The following is a 17,505-nucleotide window of genomic DNA, read 5'->3' on the forward strand; positions in this document are numbered from 1 at the left end:
CTTCCATATCCCTCTCCTCAGTATATATTGACACAAAATACTTGTTTAGTATCTCACCCATCTCCTGTGGTTCCACACAAAGGCTGTTTTGCTGATTTTTAAGGGCCTCTATTCTCTCCTAGGTTCTTTTTTTGTAATTAATGTATTTGTGGAATCTCTTTGCATTCTGCTTAACCCTATTTGTCAAAGCTATCTCATGTTCCCTTTCTGCCCACCAGATTTCCTTCTTGAGTATACTCCGACTTCCCTTTTACTGGAGGCTGGAGAAAAGGTATCAAATTACCGCTTCCATAGACTAACTGTTCTCATAGAATCAAACAGGCATTGTCGTGCTCGCCCTCAGCATGTGCTGAGGGGTGGGTGGCAGAGGCAGGAGGGAGGGATGCATCATAAATGTAGTATGTTGTAAAATTAAGGAAACTGTCGAGCACAGAATTAGTTCAATGCAGATCCAAGTATTTGCTAAAGGCAGTGCTGGGCACTGCCTGTAAGTGAAGAAGATGGTTTAATACAGTGGAGTGTGCCCAATCCTGAGGGACAGGAGCAAATTACAGCCTCCTGGGAGGAGGAAGACAAGAGGACAGAAACTGCCCTTGAAAACCTTTGCTGTTTTCTCTCCACTGTCCTGCAGTTAATATTCCTGATTTAATTCCTGCCTCATGGTTTATTCTTGTCCCGGGCTAACATCAATGATGTCAGTAATCACTGATTTCCTGTGCCTTGCAGTGGCGGGGAAACATCACTTTGCATGTTGCTTTTAGAGTTCCTTTTACTCTTGCAATTTCAACCAGTCCTTCATTTGTTTATCTTTTATATGGATTTCTTGATATTTTGTTCAAATTTTTGAGGCAAATGGGAAAGTGGTTTGAATCTGTAACACCTTTTTAGTATCTTTCTCATTTCAAGCTTGAGTTTTCTTCTTGTCAACGCATCCTTCACAAAATTACCTCTAGCCATCTCTATTTTCCTTCTGACTTCTGCATTACACCAGCCATCTTCTGTTTGTCTTAAATAGACAAACCTATCTGCTTGTTCCAGCATGACACCATCTACTTCACCCTTCACTCTCATATATTTCCTTTACCATTTGTTACTGAATGAATGACGAATGCCTTTATCTCAAATGAACTCACTTGTATCTATTGGTACAAATTTCTATTATCAATTCTACATAAGAACAGGAGTAGGCCATTTTCCCCTCAAAATTTTTTTGAAAATAATTCATTTTGTGGGATGTGGGTGTCAGCATTTATTACCGGTCCCTAGTTGCCCTTGAGAGGGTGATGGTGAGCTGCCTTCTTGAACCGCTGCAGTCCACCTCCTGTGGGTTGACCCACAATGCCGTTATGGAAGGAATTCCAGGATTTTGACCCAATGACAGTGAAGGAACATTGACATATTTCCAAGTCAGGATGGTGAGTTCCTTGGTGGCAAACTTGAAGGTGGTAATGTTTCTGTATATCTGCTGCCCTTATCCTTTTAGATGGAAGTGGTCATGGGTTTGGAAGGTGTTGTCTGAGGATCTTTAGTGAATTTCTGCTGTGATCTTGTAGATAGTACACACTGCTGCTACTGAGCGTCAGTGGTGGAGGGAGTGGATGCTTGTGGATGCTGTGTCAATCAAGCGGGCTGCTTTGCCCTGAATGGTGCCAAGCTTCTTGAGTGTTGTTGGGGCTGCACTCATCCAGGCATCTGCCATTCAATGAATCATTGCTGGTCTGTGGCCTAACTCCATATGGGCCAAAGGCAGTATATTCCTTAATACCTTTGCTTAACAAAAATGTAACCATCTCAGATATAAAATTAACAACTGATCCAGCATCCACTACTGTTTGTGGAAGAGAGTTCCAAACCTCTACCACTCTGTGTGTAAAAATGCTTCCAAACATCTCTCCTGAATAGTCTGACCCTATTTCTCAGACTGTTCCCCCTTGTTCTAGAATCCCGAAATGTTGGAAATAGTTTATCTACCCTGTCTTTTCCTGTTAAATCTTGAAGACTTTGATTAGATCACTCTTAACCTTCTAAGTTCTCGAGAAAACAGGCCTAATGTGTATAATGTCTCCTCATAACTAAACCCCTGAAGGTGATTCACGTCTTTAAAAGTGGCTAACACACCCAATTCAAATTAAGTTAAAAATCACACAACACCAGGTAATAGTCCAACAGGTTTAATTGGAAGCACACTAGCTTTCGGAACGCTGCTCCTTCATCAGGTGATTCAATCACCTGATGAATGAGCGTTGCTCCGAAAGCTAGTGTGCTTCCAATTAAACCTGTTGGACTATAATCTGGTGTTGTGTGATTTTGAACTTTGTACACTCCAGTCCAACACCGGCATCTCTGAATCAGGTCAAATGAAATGTGTCCCAAGCTGTTAAAAGAAGCTGGGGAGCAGTTGCCTGCCTTATATGTTCTGACCAATTCTCAAATTGGCTTTGTACTTCTAGTATGGACTGTGTGTAGTATTGTTCCTTACTATAAAGCCATTCTTATGATGAATATCAAGTTATGATTATATTTTTAAGTTTATGGTCCATATTTGCTTGCAATTTCAATTGAACTATCTATTCTCCTTCCTGCTTTGCACTAATCCCTACTTTAGAAGTACCATGCTCATTCTGTTCCAAATTAATTAATCCAGTTAAGGAGAGGGAAACACAATGTTCTCTTTCTACAAGGATAAGAAACAGATGTGGAAAACAGCCTACTCTTCAGCCTAGTGATCAGTCCATGACTTGTCAGTTTCTCACCCAGGCCAATGTTGAAAATTAGCTCCTTTGTTTTCGTTTACATATCCACAACAAATTGCTCCTCCTGACTGAAATGCCTTGCTTGTCAAATGCCTATTTTAGGAGTTCTGCTCTTGCCCAATTCCCAATGTATTATATTACCAGGTCATTCTTTCAACCTGTTGCTGGTCAAATGCAGAGACAAAACCAAAATGGCAGGATCTACTTCTCAATGCTGCAACTCAGAAAGGAGAGTCACTTGGGTGATGTGTTGGAGTTCTGTTAGAGAGGAAAGGACTTGCATTTGTACAGTCTCTTATTTCATACCTGGGATTCCCCAAGGTGCTACAAAGTGGGCCAATTACTTCTTTAGCAGTCAGAGTGAGACATACAGTTAATCAGATACAATCAGCAAGATAACACTGATGAATGAGACACGTTGTGAACTGCAAATCTCCAGAAGGAGCCGGTTAATTTAATCATTTGATTTAGATACTCGGCTTCTCTGTGTTTTTTAAAAGCAACATTGTTGGGTTTGCATATTCATTGCGCGCGTACGCCACAAAAGGTTGGAGCTAGATGTAACAAATTTTTCCTTTTAACTATTCATTAATTGTTCATACAATGTCAGTCAATATCTTATGACAAAAGAAAACATCAATTTAAAGTATTCAGTCTCATTCATGCAAAGAATAACTTGCTGGAGATTTTAAATTTCACATTTAATTCTTTCTCTTTTCAGTCTCTTCCTCTATCTGTTAATTTAGTTTTTCATCCCTTCTGTTTAGTGCTTCTTTTCCTGAGCTAATTTGACTTGAATTCACCAAGTCTAATTCACCGTCCTCTTCCATTCCCCTCGTTCTTGCATAGTATTACCCCTCCATTGATTAAGAAGATACAAAGTTGGTCACTCCATTCACGGGGCTTCCAGAATTCTGTCATAATTCCAGCACTTTCACTGGGTCAAAATCCTGGAACTCTCTTCCCAGGAACACTGTGGGTTTGACAATATCACATTGACTGCAGTGACTCAGGAAGGGCTTCACCACCACATTGTTAAGAGCACCGAGGGATAATTGGTGCTGACATCTCATGAAAGAATAATATAACAAAAAGTTACTTTATTACTATTATAAAGTCCTAGAGATGTACAGCACAGAAATAGATTCTTCAGTCCAACTTGTCCATGAAACCAGATATCCTGAATTAACCTGGCCCCACCTGCCAGCAGTTGGCCCATATCCCTCCAAACCCTTCCTATTCATGTACCCATCCAGATGCCTTTTAAATGTTGTAATTGTACCAGCCTCCACCACTTCCTCTGGCAGCTCATTCCATACTCACACCACCCACTGTATGAAAAAGTTTCTCCTAGGTCCCTTTTAAATCTTTCCCCTCTCACCCTAAACCTATGCCTTCTAGGACACCCCAAACCCAGGTAAAGACCATGTCTATTTATCCTATCCATGCCATTCGTGATTTTATAAACCTCTATAAGGTCACCCCTCAGCCTCCGACACTCCAGGGAAAGCAACCCCAGCCTGTGCAGCCTCTCCCCATAGCTCAAATCCTCCAACCCTGGCAACATCCTTGTAAATCTTTTCTGAACCCTTTCAAGTTTCACAGTATCTTGCCATGATCTTATCAGTTACTAGTTAGGTTGTAAAGGAATTTTGAACATTCAAGAAAAAAAGATGCTCTCCCACACTGGAAACATTTAGTCCATTAATGCTACATGGACATATAAGCACCAACAACAAGCCTGAATCCCCAATGCCTTTAGGAGAGAAAACTATGAAAACAGCAGTAAAACAATGTGGCTTTTTTTTCGAATATTAGATATCAAAGAGCATTGTTTCCAATTCACGGTGGTCGAAAATCTATCAGCAAGTGTAGTAACTCTATCCATAACGATGACACAAAGTGTTATATGGCATAATGTGTATATCTGTTAAACTCACAGCAATTTCTTCCATTTTATTTTTAGTTGAATTGTCATTGGCTAGAAATAAGTTAAAGTCAGATGATACCATCAGAGACTGAAGGTCATTGGACTCAGTTTGTGAAATGTAACAGATTAAACATAGAAAGTAAATGTAAACGTTGAATCAGCAAAATCTCCCTGGTTCCGACAAGAAAACTGGTCATGGCAGCAACACTGCAACAACTTACTGTAAGTATGAAAACCAGTTCATTTTAACTAATTCAAATGAATCAAGTCACAATGTTTAAAGAGTTGTGGAGTTGTAGTCATTAACTAAAACAAACAGAAGTTATCTATTTGATAGGCTGCTGTTTCTGATGACCATGAATGTCTTTGTACCTTGTGAAATTAAAGTGCCACACAAGTTAGACTTTACATGTCCGTATAATCCGCCATACATGGTAAAATGATTCTTTGGCATATACCATATTCTAAAGTGATCTCTAACACCCGCAGGCTCCTATTACTGCTAGTAGAGTATTGTTTTAACTGGAGATAAGATTTTAACATAGTCCTGATTCAAACTGGAATTTTTGTCTGATCATGTCATTTAGTTTTATTTATTTAGATTCAGAGAAGATTCATTGATTCATTTAAATTTACCGTTCAGTCAGACAGAGAATCAGATTAATCAATCATGGGTCAAACCATGAGTAACTTTATTTATAAATGAAAATTATTCAATTGTGAGTTGTTTTAAAGTTGTTTTTAAATAGTGTTATTTCTAATGATCCACTTGAATTTTAAAAAAAACAGTGCGCACACTTGTGAAGTGAGACATTTGCTCTGTAAGAAAGATAGTTATATGCAATACATAATTTGCTTAAAATTGGTTACACTAAATTGAGCACCACTTGTTCTGTTGCAGGCTGTAACTGGAGTGGAACTCGAGCCTCCTCCTCCATCTTTGAAGGTAGAATTCCAAACCCTTTTGACACCAGAAGCGATCCAGTTCCTAGCAGAATTGGTCTCTACTTTTGATGCAGACGTTGATGAGGTACATTTATCTAGTGAGGTTGTGGTGGAGCTGGGAGTGGGGGGGTGGCCATGAGATATAACAATGTGTGAATACTTCAAATTATTGCTGGTGCATTGCCATTTACCGGTTAGTTTGCTATGAGGTTGCATTGTCTTTTCCCTATAATAATGCTTTAACAATGACACTTCCACTTGAGGCAACAGCCTTTAGATTCAAACATACTTGCTGGAGTTCTCCCAGCCCCCAGAGGACATGTGTGTTGAAAAATCAATTGGATAAACATGGCGAGGTCAGAAAAATGAGACCCTGGATGTTTGGAAAAAAGTGCAATTTTGCATGCATGTTGGAACAATGAGATGAGAATCCTGCTTTTGGTGGGTAACAGGTCCTTTAGTATGCATTGGTGCCTCATTACTCCCTATTCCTACTGCATTTATATACTGTTTTCTATTCTGTGACATGGCAGAGAGAAAATGGATGATGATAACTCAAACATGGCAGTCGAAGTGACTACTTGGCAATTCCAGCTTGAAAATTGTTTCTCTAGGTCTCAGCCTTGATCAGCAGATCTCAGGGTACACTCCACAGATAGCAATCACCTGCATTTCCCCCCATCCCACCCTTAGAAATTGGCATTGAACACCGCCTCATTACATCATCATGGCACATCTCTGACTCATTTAGAATATAGTTATTCAATTCAGTCCTGCACATCGCATTGTAATGAGCTGCCAGGTGTTGCTCACAATTTCACACTCGCATTTCATGTATCAGAGCAGGGTGTGCCTCTGTTTGGTGTCTTATGATCAGATTCTTTCCCATCTGAAATTCTTCACACAACTTCAAATTGCTGCTAGAAAAAATGCCTTTTACTTAGCATTCTTCTATTACACTGTAACTTTTGTGTTTTTCACTTCTGTGTCCAATTCTGGTCGGCACATTACCAAAAGGATGTGGATGCTTTGGAGAGGGTGCAGAGAAGGTTTACGAGGATGTTGCCTGGTATGGAAGGTGCTAGCTATGAAAAAAGGTTGAGTAGGTTAGGTTTATTTTCACTAGAAAAAAGGAGATTGAGGGGGGACCTGATTAAGGTTTACAAAATCATGAAGGGTATAAACAGGGTGGAGAGAGACAAGCTTTTGCCCAGGGTGAAGGATTCAGTAACGAGAGGTCACGCTTTCAAGGTGAGAGATGGAAAGTTTAAGGGGGATACATGTGGCAGGTACTTCACACAGAGAGTGGTGGGCGTTTGGAATGCGTTGCCAGCAGAGGTGGTCAAGGCAGGCACGGTAGATTCATTTAAGATGCATCAGGACAGATGCATGAGTAGGTGGGGAGCAGAGGGATACAGATGCTTAGGAATTGACTGACAGGTTTAGACAGTACATTTGGATCGGCTTAGGCTTAGAGGGCCGAAGGGCCTGTTCCTGGGCTGTAAATTTTCTTTGTTCTTTGTTCTTATGCACTTTATGCCGTGTACGATTGTGTAGTTTGTGCTGTCCATGTAGATCCAGGAGGAACACTGTCTCATTTTGACTGTATCAGTTGTATATGGTAGGAATGACAAATAAAAGCTACCTTACTTTACTCACTAGCTCTCATGCACTTCACCCCTAGTTGGATACTCGCAGTATTACTGTTGTGCCTAGTTGTGGTTTGCTGTGTCATTCAGAACTTATTTGCTCACAATGTCCCTGTCTTCTAGTGCCTTTTAGGGCAGGTACAAAGCCAGGCAAATTGTTATGGTTGTCAGCAGAGATCAACAAAGCAGGTGGGTGTGTTGCTGTAGGCACCACATGATGTTAGTCTCACAACTGCACTGTGTATCAGCAAGCAGGCTGTATGTGCAGCCAGCCTCAAGGTGGAAGGGGAGTAGTCCTGAATTAAATGAAGATTGACTTTCATCAGTCAGGGAAGTCCCGGCACAGTCAGTCAATTGCAGCATCCGATCTCAGTTGAGGGCATGGACACAGTCAGTTGGTTGCTTGGAGTTGAACAGAGTCAGGGGCTGTATATATCACTACAGTCCAGTGGGCAGTCCTGCAGGTTCCTGTGCATCCAGTCCAGTGATTTGTAGGGAGTTGCTCAGAAGTCAGTCAAGGATCTAGTCACTCATCAGTCAGGCTGTCCTTCCAAATCAGTCAGGAAGGTGGCCATGGTCAGTCCTGGGGGACTGTTCACTAAATGTCAAGGCAGGTTATCAGGGCCAGCACTGTAGTAGGGAAATTGAGGAAGCCAGCTATAGAGTTTGATGCAACGTACCGGAAAGTAGGGGGTCAATAATTATAATGGGGACAGCTCAACATATAAGGGAGGGATGCAACAATACATTGGAGAACATGGGTTACTGAGGGAGAAGGTGTCATCAATGGTAAGGTCCTAGGGGGTGTTGCTGAACAAAGAGACCTTGGAGTGCAGGTTCATAGCTCCTTGAAAGTGGAGTCATAGGTAGATTGGATAGTGAAGAAGGCGTTTGATATGCTTTCCTTTATTGGTCAGAGTATTGAGTACAGGAGTTGGAAGGTCATGTTGCGGCTGTACAGGACATTGCTTAGGCCACTGTTGAAATATTGTGTGCAATTCTGGTCTCCTTCCTATCAGAAAGATGTTGTGAAACTTGAAATGGTTCAGAAAAGATTTACAAGGATGTTGCCAGGGTTGGAGGATTTGAGCTATAATGAGAGGCTGAACAGGCTGGGGCTGTTTTCCCTGGAGCACGGGGACTGAGGGGTGACTTTATAGAGGTTTACAAAATTATGAGAGTCATGGATAGGATAAATAGGCAAAGTCTTTTCCCTGCAGTCGGGGAATCCAGAACTAGAGGGCATAGGTTTAGGGTGAGAGGGGAAAAATATTAAAGACACTTATGGGGCAACTTTTTCATGCAAAGGGTGGTGCGTGTATGGAATGAGCTGCCAGAGGAAGTGGTGGAGGCTGGTACAATTGCAACGTTTAAGAGGCATTTGGATGGGTATTTGAATAGGAAGGGTTTGGAGGGATATGGGCCGGGTGCTGGCAGGTGGGACTAGATTGGGTTGGGATATCTGGTCGGCATGGACGGGTTGGACCGAAGGATCTGTTTCCATGCTGTACATCTCTATGACTCTCTGATCACCATTAGCTGGGTTTCAGTGGGCACTGTGCATCATGATGGTTGCCAAGGCTATGTTGTGGCTTAGAGTTCAGGGGAGAATGTTGGAAGATGAAGATTTACATGAAAAGTTTGATTGAGAACATGTAGAAACCCAGATGTGATGAGGTCAAGGAAGAAAGGAATGCAGATGTTAAGAGTGGGTCAGTCAGGTTACCAGACTGATTCTGCAACTCACTCTGCCAAGCATTACCATTGTGTTCTCAGCAAATTCCCAACTGCATATTGGAAATGAAAATGGTGCTATCATACCTGGAATGGGCCAAGTAAGTGGTTTTCTTGTCTGATGACAGTTTCTACTTGTGAGTGATGGGAGTCTTTTTGGGGGCTATTTGCATTAATCAGAACCTAGCACAGTACAAGTCACGGACATCCATAATCATAGAATCCTGCATTTGAAAGTCATGCAGTGATCAATCATGTGGGATGCAAGTCCTGGCCAGAAATAATCATAATGATCATAGTCATCTCCATGAAGCAGAATTAATCACAGATAACCTTGAAAGTGCCACCAATGGGCTACATTCACAAAGACAGTCCAAGAAGTAACAAACTACACAAGGATGTAGACATCAGTTCCTCTCAGCTTGAAGTGTGAGTATTCACTGACTTATTCTCATACAATGTTACTTTTATTGGATAGTGTGGGGTTGGAGTGAACCCTGCCAACCCTGTGATCACCTCCTGACAGGGTTGTATAAAAGGTCAGTTGTACTTGGTACCAAGTCCATTGACCTGAATAGTATGCTGTCCAATGCCATAATACAGATGGCATGGAGAGGCAGGCCATTTAAAAATAAAATGTTGAAATGGACAGAAAGTGAATGGGGGGTGGGGCCAGGTTACTATTATTGCATCAGATGCAAACTCCAAACGTATTACCCCTCCTTCCTTTCTACCAGCTCTCTCTTTAGAACCCACCATTCTGCCTCCTTCACTATCCTCCCTTCCCTATCTTGGCCCAATCCTCCCTGCCCAATAACCTACTTATCTCACTGTGGGGGAAAAAATGGGCCTTCAACATGTTCATTCCTGCAGTCCAGGCAACACCCACAATCCAGCATTTGGTGGCACTGCCAGGACTACTGGGCCTGCCATCCATTCAAAGGACTCATTCTTCATCCATTGGCTGCTGTTCACTTTTGGTCTGGGGTGGGGAGTGGGGCAGGGTATGCAAGAGAGTTCCAATTTGTCTTGAATTAATCCAGGACTGTGAATCTTTCAAATTTTATGAGGAAACAACAAGCAAGAGCAGGTATTTCACGAGAAAAATACAAAAATTGGGACAGATGGCCTATTTCCAGATCTTTCTATTTGACGTTATTGAGTTACCTGCAAAGATTTATGTGACTACAATTATTTTCTTATGTATTCTTTCAGAGGCTATGGGCTTTATAGATTAGGTCAGTATTTGTTACCCAAGTCTGATTGCCCTTGGGAAGGTGATGGTGTGCCGCATTGTTGAACCATTGCAGTCCATTTTGTGTAGGAAGTCCCGCATGGCTTTGGGAAGGGAGTTCAGGATTTTAACCCTGCAACATTGAAGCAATGGGAATATATTTCCAAGTCAAGATGGTAAGTGGCTTGGGGGGGGAACTTTTAGGTGGTGGTGTTCCATGTTCCTGCTGCCTTTGTCCTTCTAGATAATTTAGATTAAATTCCTTACAGTGTGGACACAGGCTTTTCAACCCAACCAATCCACACCGACCCTCCAAAGAGTAACCCACCCAGACCTATTTCCCTCTGACTAATGCACCTAACATTATGGACAATTTAGCATGGCCAATTCACCTGACCTGCACGTCGTAGGACTGTGGGAGGAAACCGGAGCATCTGGAGGAAACCCATGCAAACACGGGGAGAATGTGCAAACTCCACACAGATGTCGCCTAAGGCTGGAATTGAACCTGGGACCCTGGTGCTGTGAGGCAGCAGTGCTAACCACTGAGCCACCATGCCACCCTTTGTTTTCATGTATATGGAAGTTGCTGTCTAAGATGCTTTGTTGAATTTCTGCAGTGCATCTTCTAGGTTGTATGTATTGCAAATTTTGAGCATTGGTGAAAGGAGTGAATGTTTGTGAATATGGTGTGATGAGGTTCTACTTTTAGGCTGTGAACCAGAGTGGGAGACAGAGATGGTAGAATGGCTTTCAGTTGTCTTTATTCAGAGAACTTTGCTATTACTGGTTTCAAAGCTGATGCTACAGCAGGTTTATGAGCTAAAAGCTATCACATTGAGTGTAAGTGCCTTTCTTATACCATATCATAACAGACAGCTCATTAATATGATCAAACCTTTCAAGGTACAGTTCCCTGTTCATTGAAAAATACTTGAAACTGACCCATTCAGATCAATACTTGAGAATTCTCTGTTCAGTCAAGTGGTTTAGAGTAAATGTAAACTCTCCGTGGTTACCTCCTGCTGTGTGCTCAAGGGTATTTACTATGTTAACCAGTCACACCTACCTGCTCTCTTTAGTTCCCTTTTCATCACTATTGTTGCCATTGGAAACTTTGATTCTGAGCTAAGGACGTTTCCCTGATTCAATTAATTCTCCCCTTTTATTCTTTCCTGCCCTGTGGATATCTGCTGAACCCCACAATGTCAATCAGTCAACTGCTATTGTCTTAGATGCTGTCAAGCACCCATCCAGATTCAAGAGGTGGGGTGCTGGAAAAGCACAGCAGTTCAGGCAGCATCCGGGGAGCAGGAGAGTCGATATTTCGGGCATAAGCACTTCATCAGGAATGAAGGACTTATGCCCAAAACGTCGACTCTCCTGCTCCTCAGATGCTGCCTGAACTGCTGTTATTTTTCAGTGCCACACTTTTCAACTATGTTGCTCCAGCATCTGTAGACCTCACTTTCTCCTCCAGGCAAGTGGAGAACATTCCATCACACTCCTATCTGTGGCTTGTTGGTGGTGGTCAGGCTTTGGAGAGACAGGAGGTGAATTACTTACTGTGGGATTCTTAGCCTCTGACCTACTGTTGTAGATGTTGTATTTATATGATTAGTCCAGTTCAGTTTCTGGTCAACCTCTGAGGAGCTTGATAATGGGAGATTCAGTGATGGAAATGTCACTGAAAGTCAAGAGGTAATGATTTGATTCTGTCTCATTGGGTATAATCATTGTCTGGCATTTGGATGTTGTGAATGTTACTTATCACTTTTCAGCCCAAGCCAGGAAATTGACCAGGTCTTGCTGCATTTGGGCATGGACTGCTTTAGTATCTAAGGAATTATCCACTCTCTCTCCCACTTCCCGGGATGTCACAATGATCTGTGGTTTTCTGTAAGTATAATGTAAAGCAGCATCCTACCCACAATGGTTCAGTCAGCAGAAAAATGAACAAGTGAAATTACCCTGAAATCGACTGGTATTATTTAACTTGTATTCATTGAACACTTTATGTTGTGCAGATATTACGATTGAGAAGCATTGCAAAGTTAGAACTGGATCGTCGTGGTGGACTTCCTGAATTTTTGCCTCATACCTTACACATCCGAAAGGATGAATCCTGGAGAGTTGAACCAGTCCCTTGGAGATTACAGAACAGGCACGTCGACCTTGGTGATGTGTCTCCAACCAACACTGAACATTTCACCAAGGCCTTATGTTCCAATGCACAGGGCATTCAGGTAAGATCTCTTACTCTTAGTTGTGATACTGTTAAGAATGAGAAATTAGTGCATCACATTTATAAGGTTCTTAAAGAATGATCTTTAGACAGATGTTATGGGAAGAGAACATCTTCCACATGAATAAACATTGCTCTGTGTTACTTTATAAGAGAGTACATGAATGTTTTGCCCTCCTCATTCTACTGTTTCTGCTGTGTCAAATCAAAGATCTTGAAATTTAACACTTAATTCTGCACAAGATGTGAGTATCATCTGCTTTAAATTAGATGAGAAAATGCAAAATAGAAAGCCATTATGGAAGAGGGATTGCAGAAGGGACACGTGGTTCATTAGTGTAATTAGTTTTCACATTAGTGTAAATTATTGGCCAAAGAGCTATGGAGAACCCTACTTCCCAGAATACCCCAGTCTTCTAAATCAAGGAGAAAGCATGCTGACTACAACAGAAGGTGTAAAATAGAGAATAGAGTTTAAAAAATCAATTAAACTAAGATAAATGCTTTCCATTTTAATTATTTAACAACAAGAAAATCAAGAAATGTAACTTTCCCTTTGCAATAATTCACAAAGAAATGCCTAATTGGACCATGTGTGAATTACAACAATCCCTCAATGTAGCTTTCGTTCCTTTGATGTAATAATCTGGTGAAACCTTAGTTAGATTTCAGGCTAAGTCTTAAAGTTACTCAGTTTCAAGTTCATCAAATCCTTTCCATTCAGGAACTAGTCAGCTCAAGTCCTAACACTCAAACTCAACATCAAGTAAAATTCGCCATTTGTCACATGGGCTTCTCGACATTCAGATTATATGATATTCATGAGCAGGGTGGGAGAAAGTGAGGAGTGCAGACGCTGGAGAGTCAGAGTTGAAAAGTGTGGTGCTGGAAAAGCACAGCAGGTCAGGCAGCATCCTGATGAAAGGCTTATGCCCAAAACGTCGATCCTCCTGCTCCTTGGATGCTGCCTGACCTGCAGTGCTTTTCCAGTGCCACACGTTTAGACTCCGATATTCATGAGCAGTTTTGGGCCTCATTTTGAAGGAAAGAAGAGCTGGTATTGGAGGGGGGTGCAGAGAAAGTTTACAAAAATGATCCTGAAGTTGAAGGGCTTGTCATATGAGGAGCAGTTGAGGACTCTGGGTCTGTACTTGATGGAGTTTAGAAGGATGAGAGGGGAATTTGCTTGAAACTTACAGGATACTGAGAGGTCTGGGTAGAATGGGGAAGATGTATCCACTAGTAGGTGAGACTAGGACAAAAGGGCACAGACTCAGATTGAAGAGAGAACCCTTTGGAACTGAGGTGAGGAAAAATTTCTTCAGTCTGAGCATCGTCAATCTGGGGAACTCATTGCTGCAGAGAGTTATGGAGGGCAAGTGGTTGAAGGTATTTTAAGACTGAAAGTTAAGGCTCAAAGTTACATGGAGAAGGCAGGAGAGTGGGGTTGAGAAGCATATCAGCCATGACTGAACAGCAGAGCAGGCGCAATGGGCTGAATCCCCTAATTCTATATCTTTTGGTCATAAATACTTTATCCAGACAGAAGTTGTGATCAGTGCTGTCATGTCTTTAAGTTGGTAAGGAAAAGCTGGAAAGGTTACTTTGTTAAACTTTCAATCTAACAGCATTTAAAGTTATGGAGCCATTGGCTAATTGATAACCTGGATAATGCCAACAGTTACTGTGTGAAATAAAATCTGAAAATATTCAGGTCAGATACCACCCATGGAGAGAGAAACAGTGTTAATATTTTAGGTCAATGATCTTTCATCAGAACTCTGGCTCGGAGTGAGTGGGTAGATCTGAATAGTGATGCATGCATATACAACTTTTATGTTAAGATTTAAGCAGGATAATGGTTAGAATTGCCTAAGTAAATCAAGCTCTCTTTATTATTTACTCTCCATTATAAGCTACAGAAATGGTTACTGTATTTTGATTTGTGTTTACAGACAGATTTTGATGATGGTCACTGTCCAACCTACTCTAATCAAATCCAAGGTCTTTTCAATGTATACAAGGCTGTTCACAATCAATTTCCAAGTAAGAATCCTGCTCCCATTTTGGGTGGTTTGATCTGTTTTCTTTCTCAGTGGATTAAGTGGAGTTTGTGTTACACAGCCATGCTCATTTACAATAGATAAATCAAATGGAGACTTGATGGCTGAAGCAGTTAAGCAAACTCATTTCCAAAATGCAAGAGTATAAAGACATAAGATATAATCAACTAAAATGTCGCTGGCCCCCTTCTAGCACGAAAAATAATGCTTTGGAAAAGAGCAAAATCCTTTGTGAGTGTGCAATCCAGGCTTGTCCCTCTCTTGAAAACAGATTAGATTACTTACAGTGTGGAAACAGGCCCTTCGGCCCAACAAATCCACACCGACCCGCCAACGCGCAACCCACCCAGACCCATTCCCCTACATTTACTCCTTCTACTAACACTACGGGCAATGTAGCATGGCCAATTCACCTAACCCGCACATCTTTGGACTGTGGGAGGAAACCGGAGCACCCGGAGGAAACCCACACAGACACGGGGAGAACGTGCAAACTCCACACAGTCAATCGCCTGAGGCGGGAATTGAACCCGGGTCTCTGGCACTGTGAGGCAGCAGTGCTAACCACTGTGCCACCGTGCTGCACACTGCCACCGTGCTGCCCACCTTAAACTCTCCCACTCATTGAAGGAGTTCCACAAGGAATTTATATCTGTGAAATATTCATAAACAGGTTTCAGAATTACCATAGCTTTCTTTTAACAAATTAATTTAGACCATAAGATATAGGAGCAGAATTAGGCCACTTGGACCATCGGGTCTAAAGGAAAATGAAATGTTTTTCTAATCAAAAATTGAATACAATAATATTTTGTAGCTTTAGGATGTCTGTGGCCATTTTCTATTTGCTGAATGTATTAAATAATATTAAAATATGCCCACAGTTCATAATAATGAACAGAATGCTAGGGCCTGTTTTCAATATTGACTCATTGACTGCAACATGCTGAATTTGGTATTTTAAGTCCACATTCCTGAGGACAATGATTGTAACCCCTTTGAAATAAAATGACTCATTCACCTGTGTTGAAGATTATAATTGCTTCATTAATTTTGTATTGCTCAATGTGATTATCTCAGCCTTTTTAACTTTCTAATTGTGTCTTACGTGCCAAGATCAATTATCGTATCCTGAAGTCCAACCTGTTACTGAACTGGTCATTTTCATTGGTTCTCAGTAACATTTTTCATGTGCATAATTTCTTTCAGTGAAGTTTTATTGTCTTCATATTTATGAATAAACTTTGACAAGTTCAGTTTTAGATGCAATAAGATATTTGAAATCCATATTAGGAATTTACTTTAAAATATACAAGATTGCTTTATTGCAAATACTAGAGACTAATTCTTACTGCACATTGAGTACAGGAGTTGAGAGAGCACAGCAGTTCAGGCAGCATCCGAGGAGCAGTAAAATCGACATTTCGGGCAAAAGCCCTTCATCAGGAATAAAGGTGAAGAGCCTGAAGCGTGGAGAGATAAACTAGAGGAGGGTGGGGGTGGGGAGAAAGTAGCATAGAGTACAATGGGTGAGTGGGGCAGGGGATGAAGGTGATAGGTCGGGGGCGGGGGGAGGGTGGAAAACAAGATAGGCAGGTAGAACAAGTCAAGGGGACAGTGTTGAGCTGGAAGTTTGGAACTAGGGTGAGGTGGGGGAAAGGGGAAATGAGGAAACTGTTGAAGTCTACATTGATGCCCTGGGGTTGAATTGTTCCAAGGTGGAAGATGAGGCGTTCTTCTTCCAGTGTCTGGTGGTGACGGAGCGGCGGTGAAGGAGGCCCAGGACCTCCATGTCCTCGGCAGAGTGGGAGGGGAGTTGAAATGTTGGGCCACAGGGCGGTATGGTTGATTGTTGCGGGTGTCCCAGAGGTGTTCCCTAAAACGCTCTGCTAGGAGGCGTCCAGTGCGGGATGTGGACGAGATGCATTGGAGGGCATCTTTAACCACGTGGGAAGGTAAATTGTGGTCTCTAAAGAAGGAGGCCATCTGGTGTGTTCTGTGGTGGAACTGGTTCTCCTGGGAGCAGATACGGCAGAGGTGGAGGAATTGGGAATATGGGATGGCATTTTTGCAAGAGGTAGGGTGGGAAGAGGTGTAATCCAGGTAGCTGTGGGAGTCGGTGGGTTTGTAAAAGCATGTCAGTGTCAAGTCTGTCGTCATTAATGGAGATGAAGAGGTCCAGGGAAGGGAGGGAGGTGTCAGAGATGGTCCAGGTATATTTAAGGTCAGGTGAATGTGTTGGTGAAGTTGATGAATTGCTCAACCTCCTCGCGGGAGCACGAGGTGGCGCCAATGCAGTCATCAATGTAGCGGAGGAAGAGGTGAGGAGTGGTGCCAGCGTAATTACAGAAGATCGACTGTTCTACGTAGCCAACAAAGAGACAGGCATAGCTACACCTCCATCCGCCATGACCAGGGCCTCCAAGCCCTCCGTTTTTCCCTCTCCCAACGTCCCCAACAGTACCCTTCCACTGACACTCCCATTCGTTTGGCCGAACTGGTCCTCACCCTTAACAATTTCTCCTTCGAATCCTCCCACTTCCTCCAGACCAAAGGGATAGCCATGGGCACCCGTATGGGCCCCAGCTATGCCTGTCTCTTTGTTGGCTACATAGAACAATCGATCTTACGTAATTACACGGGCACATTCCCCACCTCTTCCTCCGCTACATTGATGACTGCATTGGCGCCACCTCGTGCTCCCGCGAGGAGATTGAGCAATTCATCAACTTCACCAACACATTCCAACCTGACCTTAAATTTACCTGGACCGTCTCTGACACCTCCCTCCCCTTCCTGGACCTCTCCATCTCCATTAATGACGACCAACCTGACACAATTTTTACAAACTCATCGACTCCCACAGCTACCTGGATTACACCTCTTCCCACCCTACCTCTTGCAAAAATGCCATCCCGTATTCCCAATTCCTCTGCCTCCGCTGTATCCCAG

The 17,505-nt window shown here is 42.3% G+C and overlaps 1 protein-coding gene across 1 annotated transcript in view; it reads left to right on the top strand.

Moving 5' to 3' along the window:
- The first annotated feature begins 4,719 nt into the window (after positions 1–4,719).
- Positions 4,720–17,505, top strand: part of ugl (ureidoglycolate lyase) — a 46,043-nt gene continuing 33,257 nt past the window's right edge. The window contains exons 1-4 of the mRNA XM_060851429.1: positions 4,720–4,905; positions 5,585–5,713; positions 12,273–12,491; positions 14,446–14,536. Of these exons, the coding sequence (XP_060707412.1) occupies positions 4,879–4,905; positions 5,585–5,713; positions 12,273–12,491; positions 14,446–14,536 (466 nt within the window). The 5' untranslated portion in view covers positions 4,720–4,878. The remainder of the gene's footprint in view (positions 4,906–5,584; positions 5,714–12,272; positions 12,492–14,445; positions 14,537–17,505) is intronic.

This window comes from Hemiscyllium ocellatum, chromosome 36 (genome assembly GCF_020745735.1).
Source record: "Hemiscyllium ocellatum isolate sHemOce1 chromosome 36, sHemOce1.pat.X.cur, whole genome shotgun sequence".
NCBI lineage: Eukaryota > Metazoa > Chordata > Chondrichthyes > Orectolobiformes > Hemiscylliidae > Hemiscyllium > Hemiscyllium ocellatum.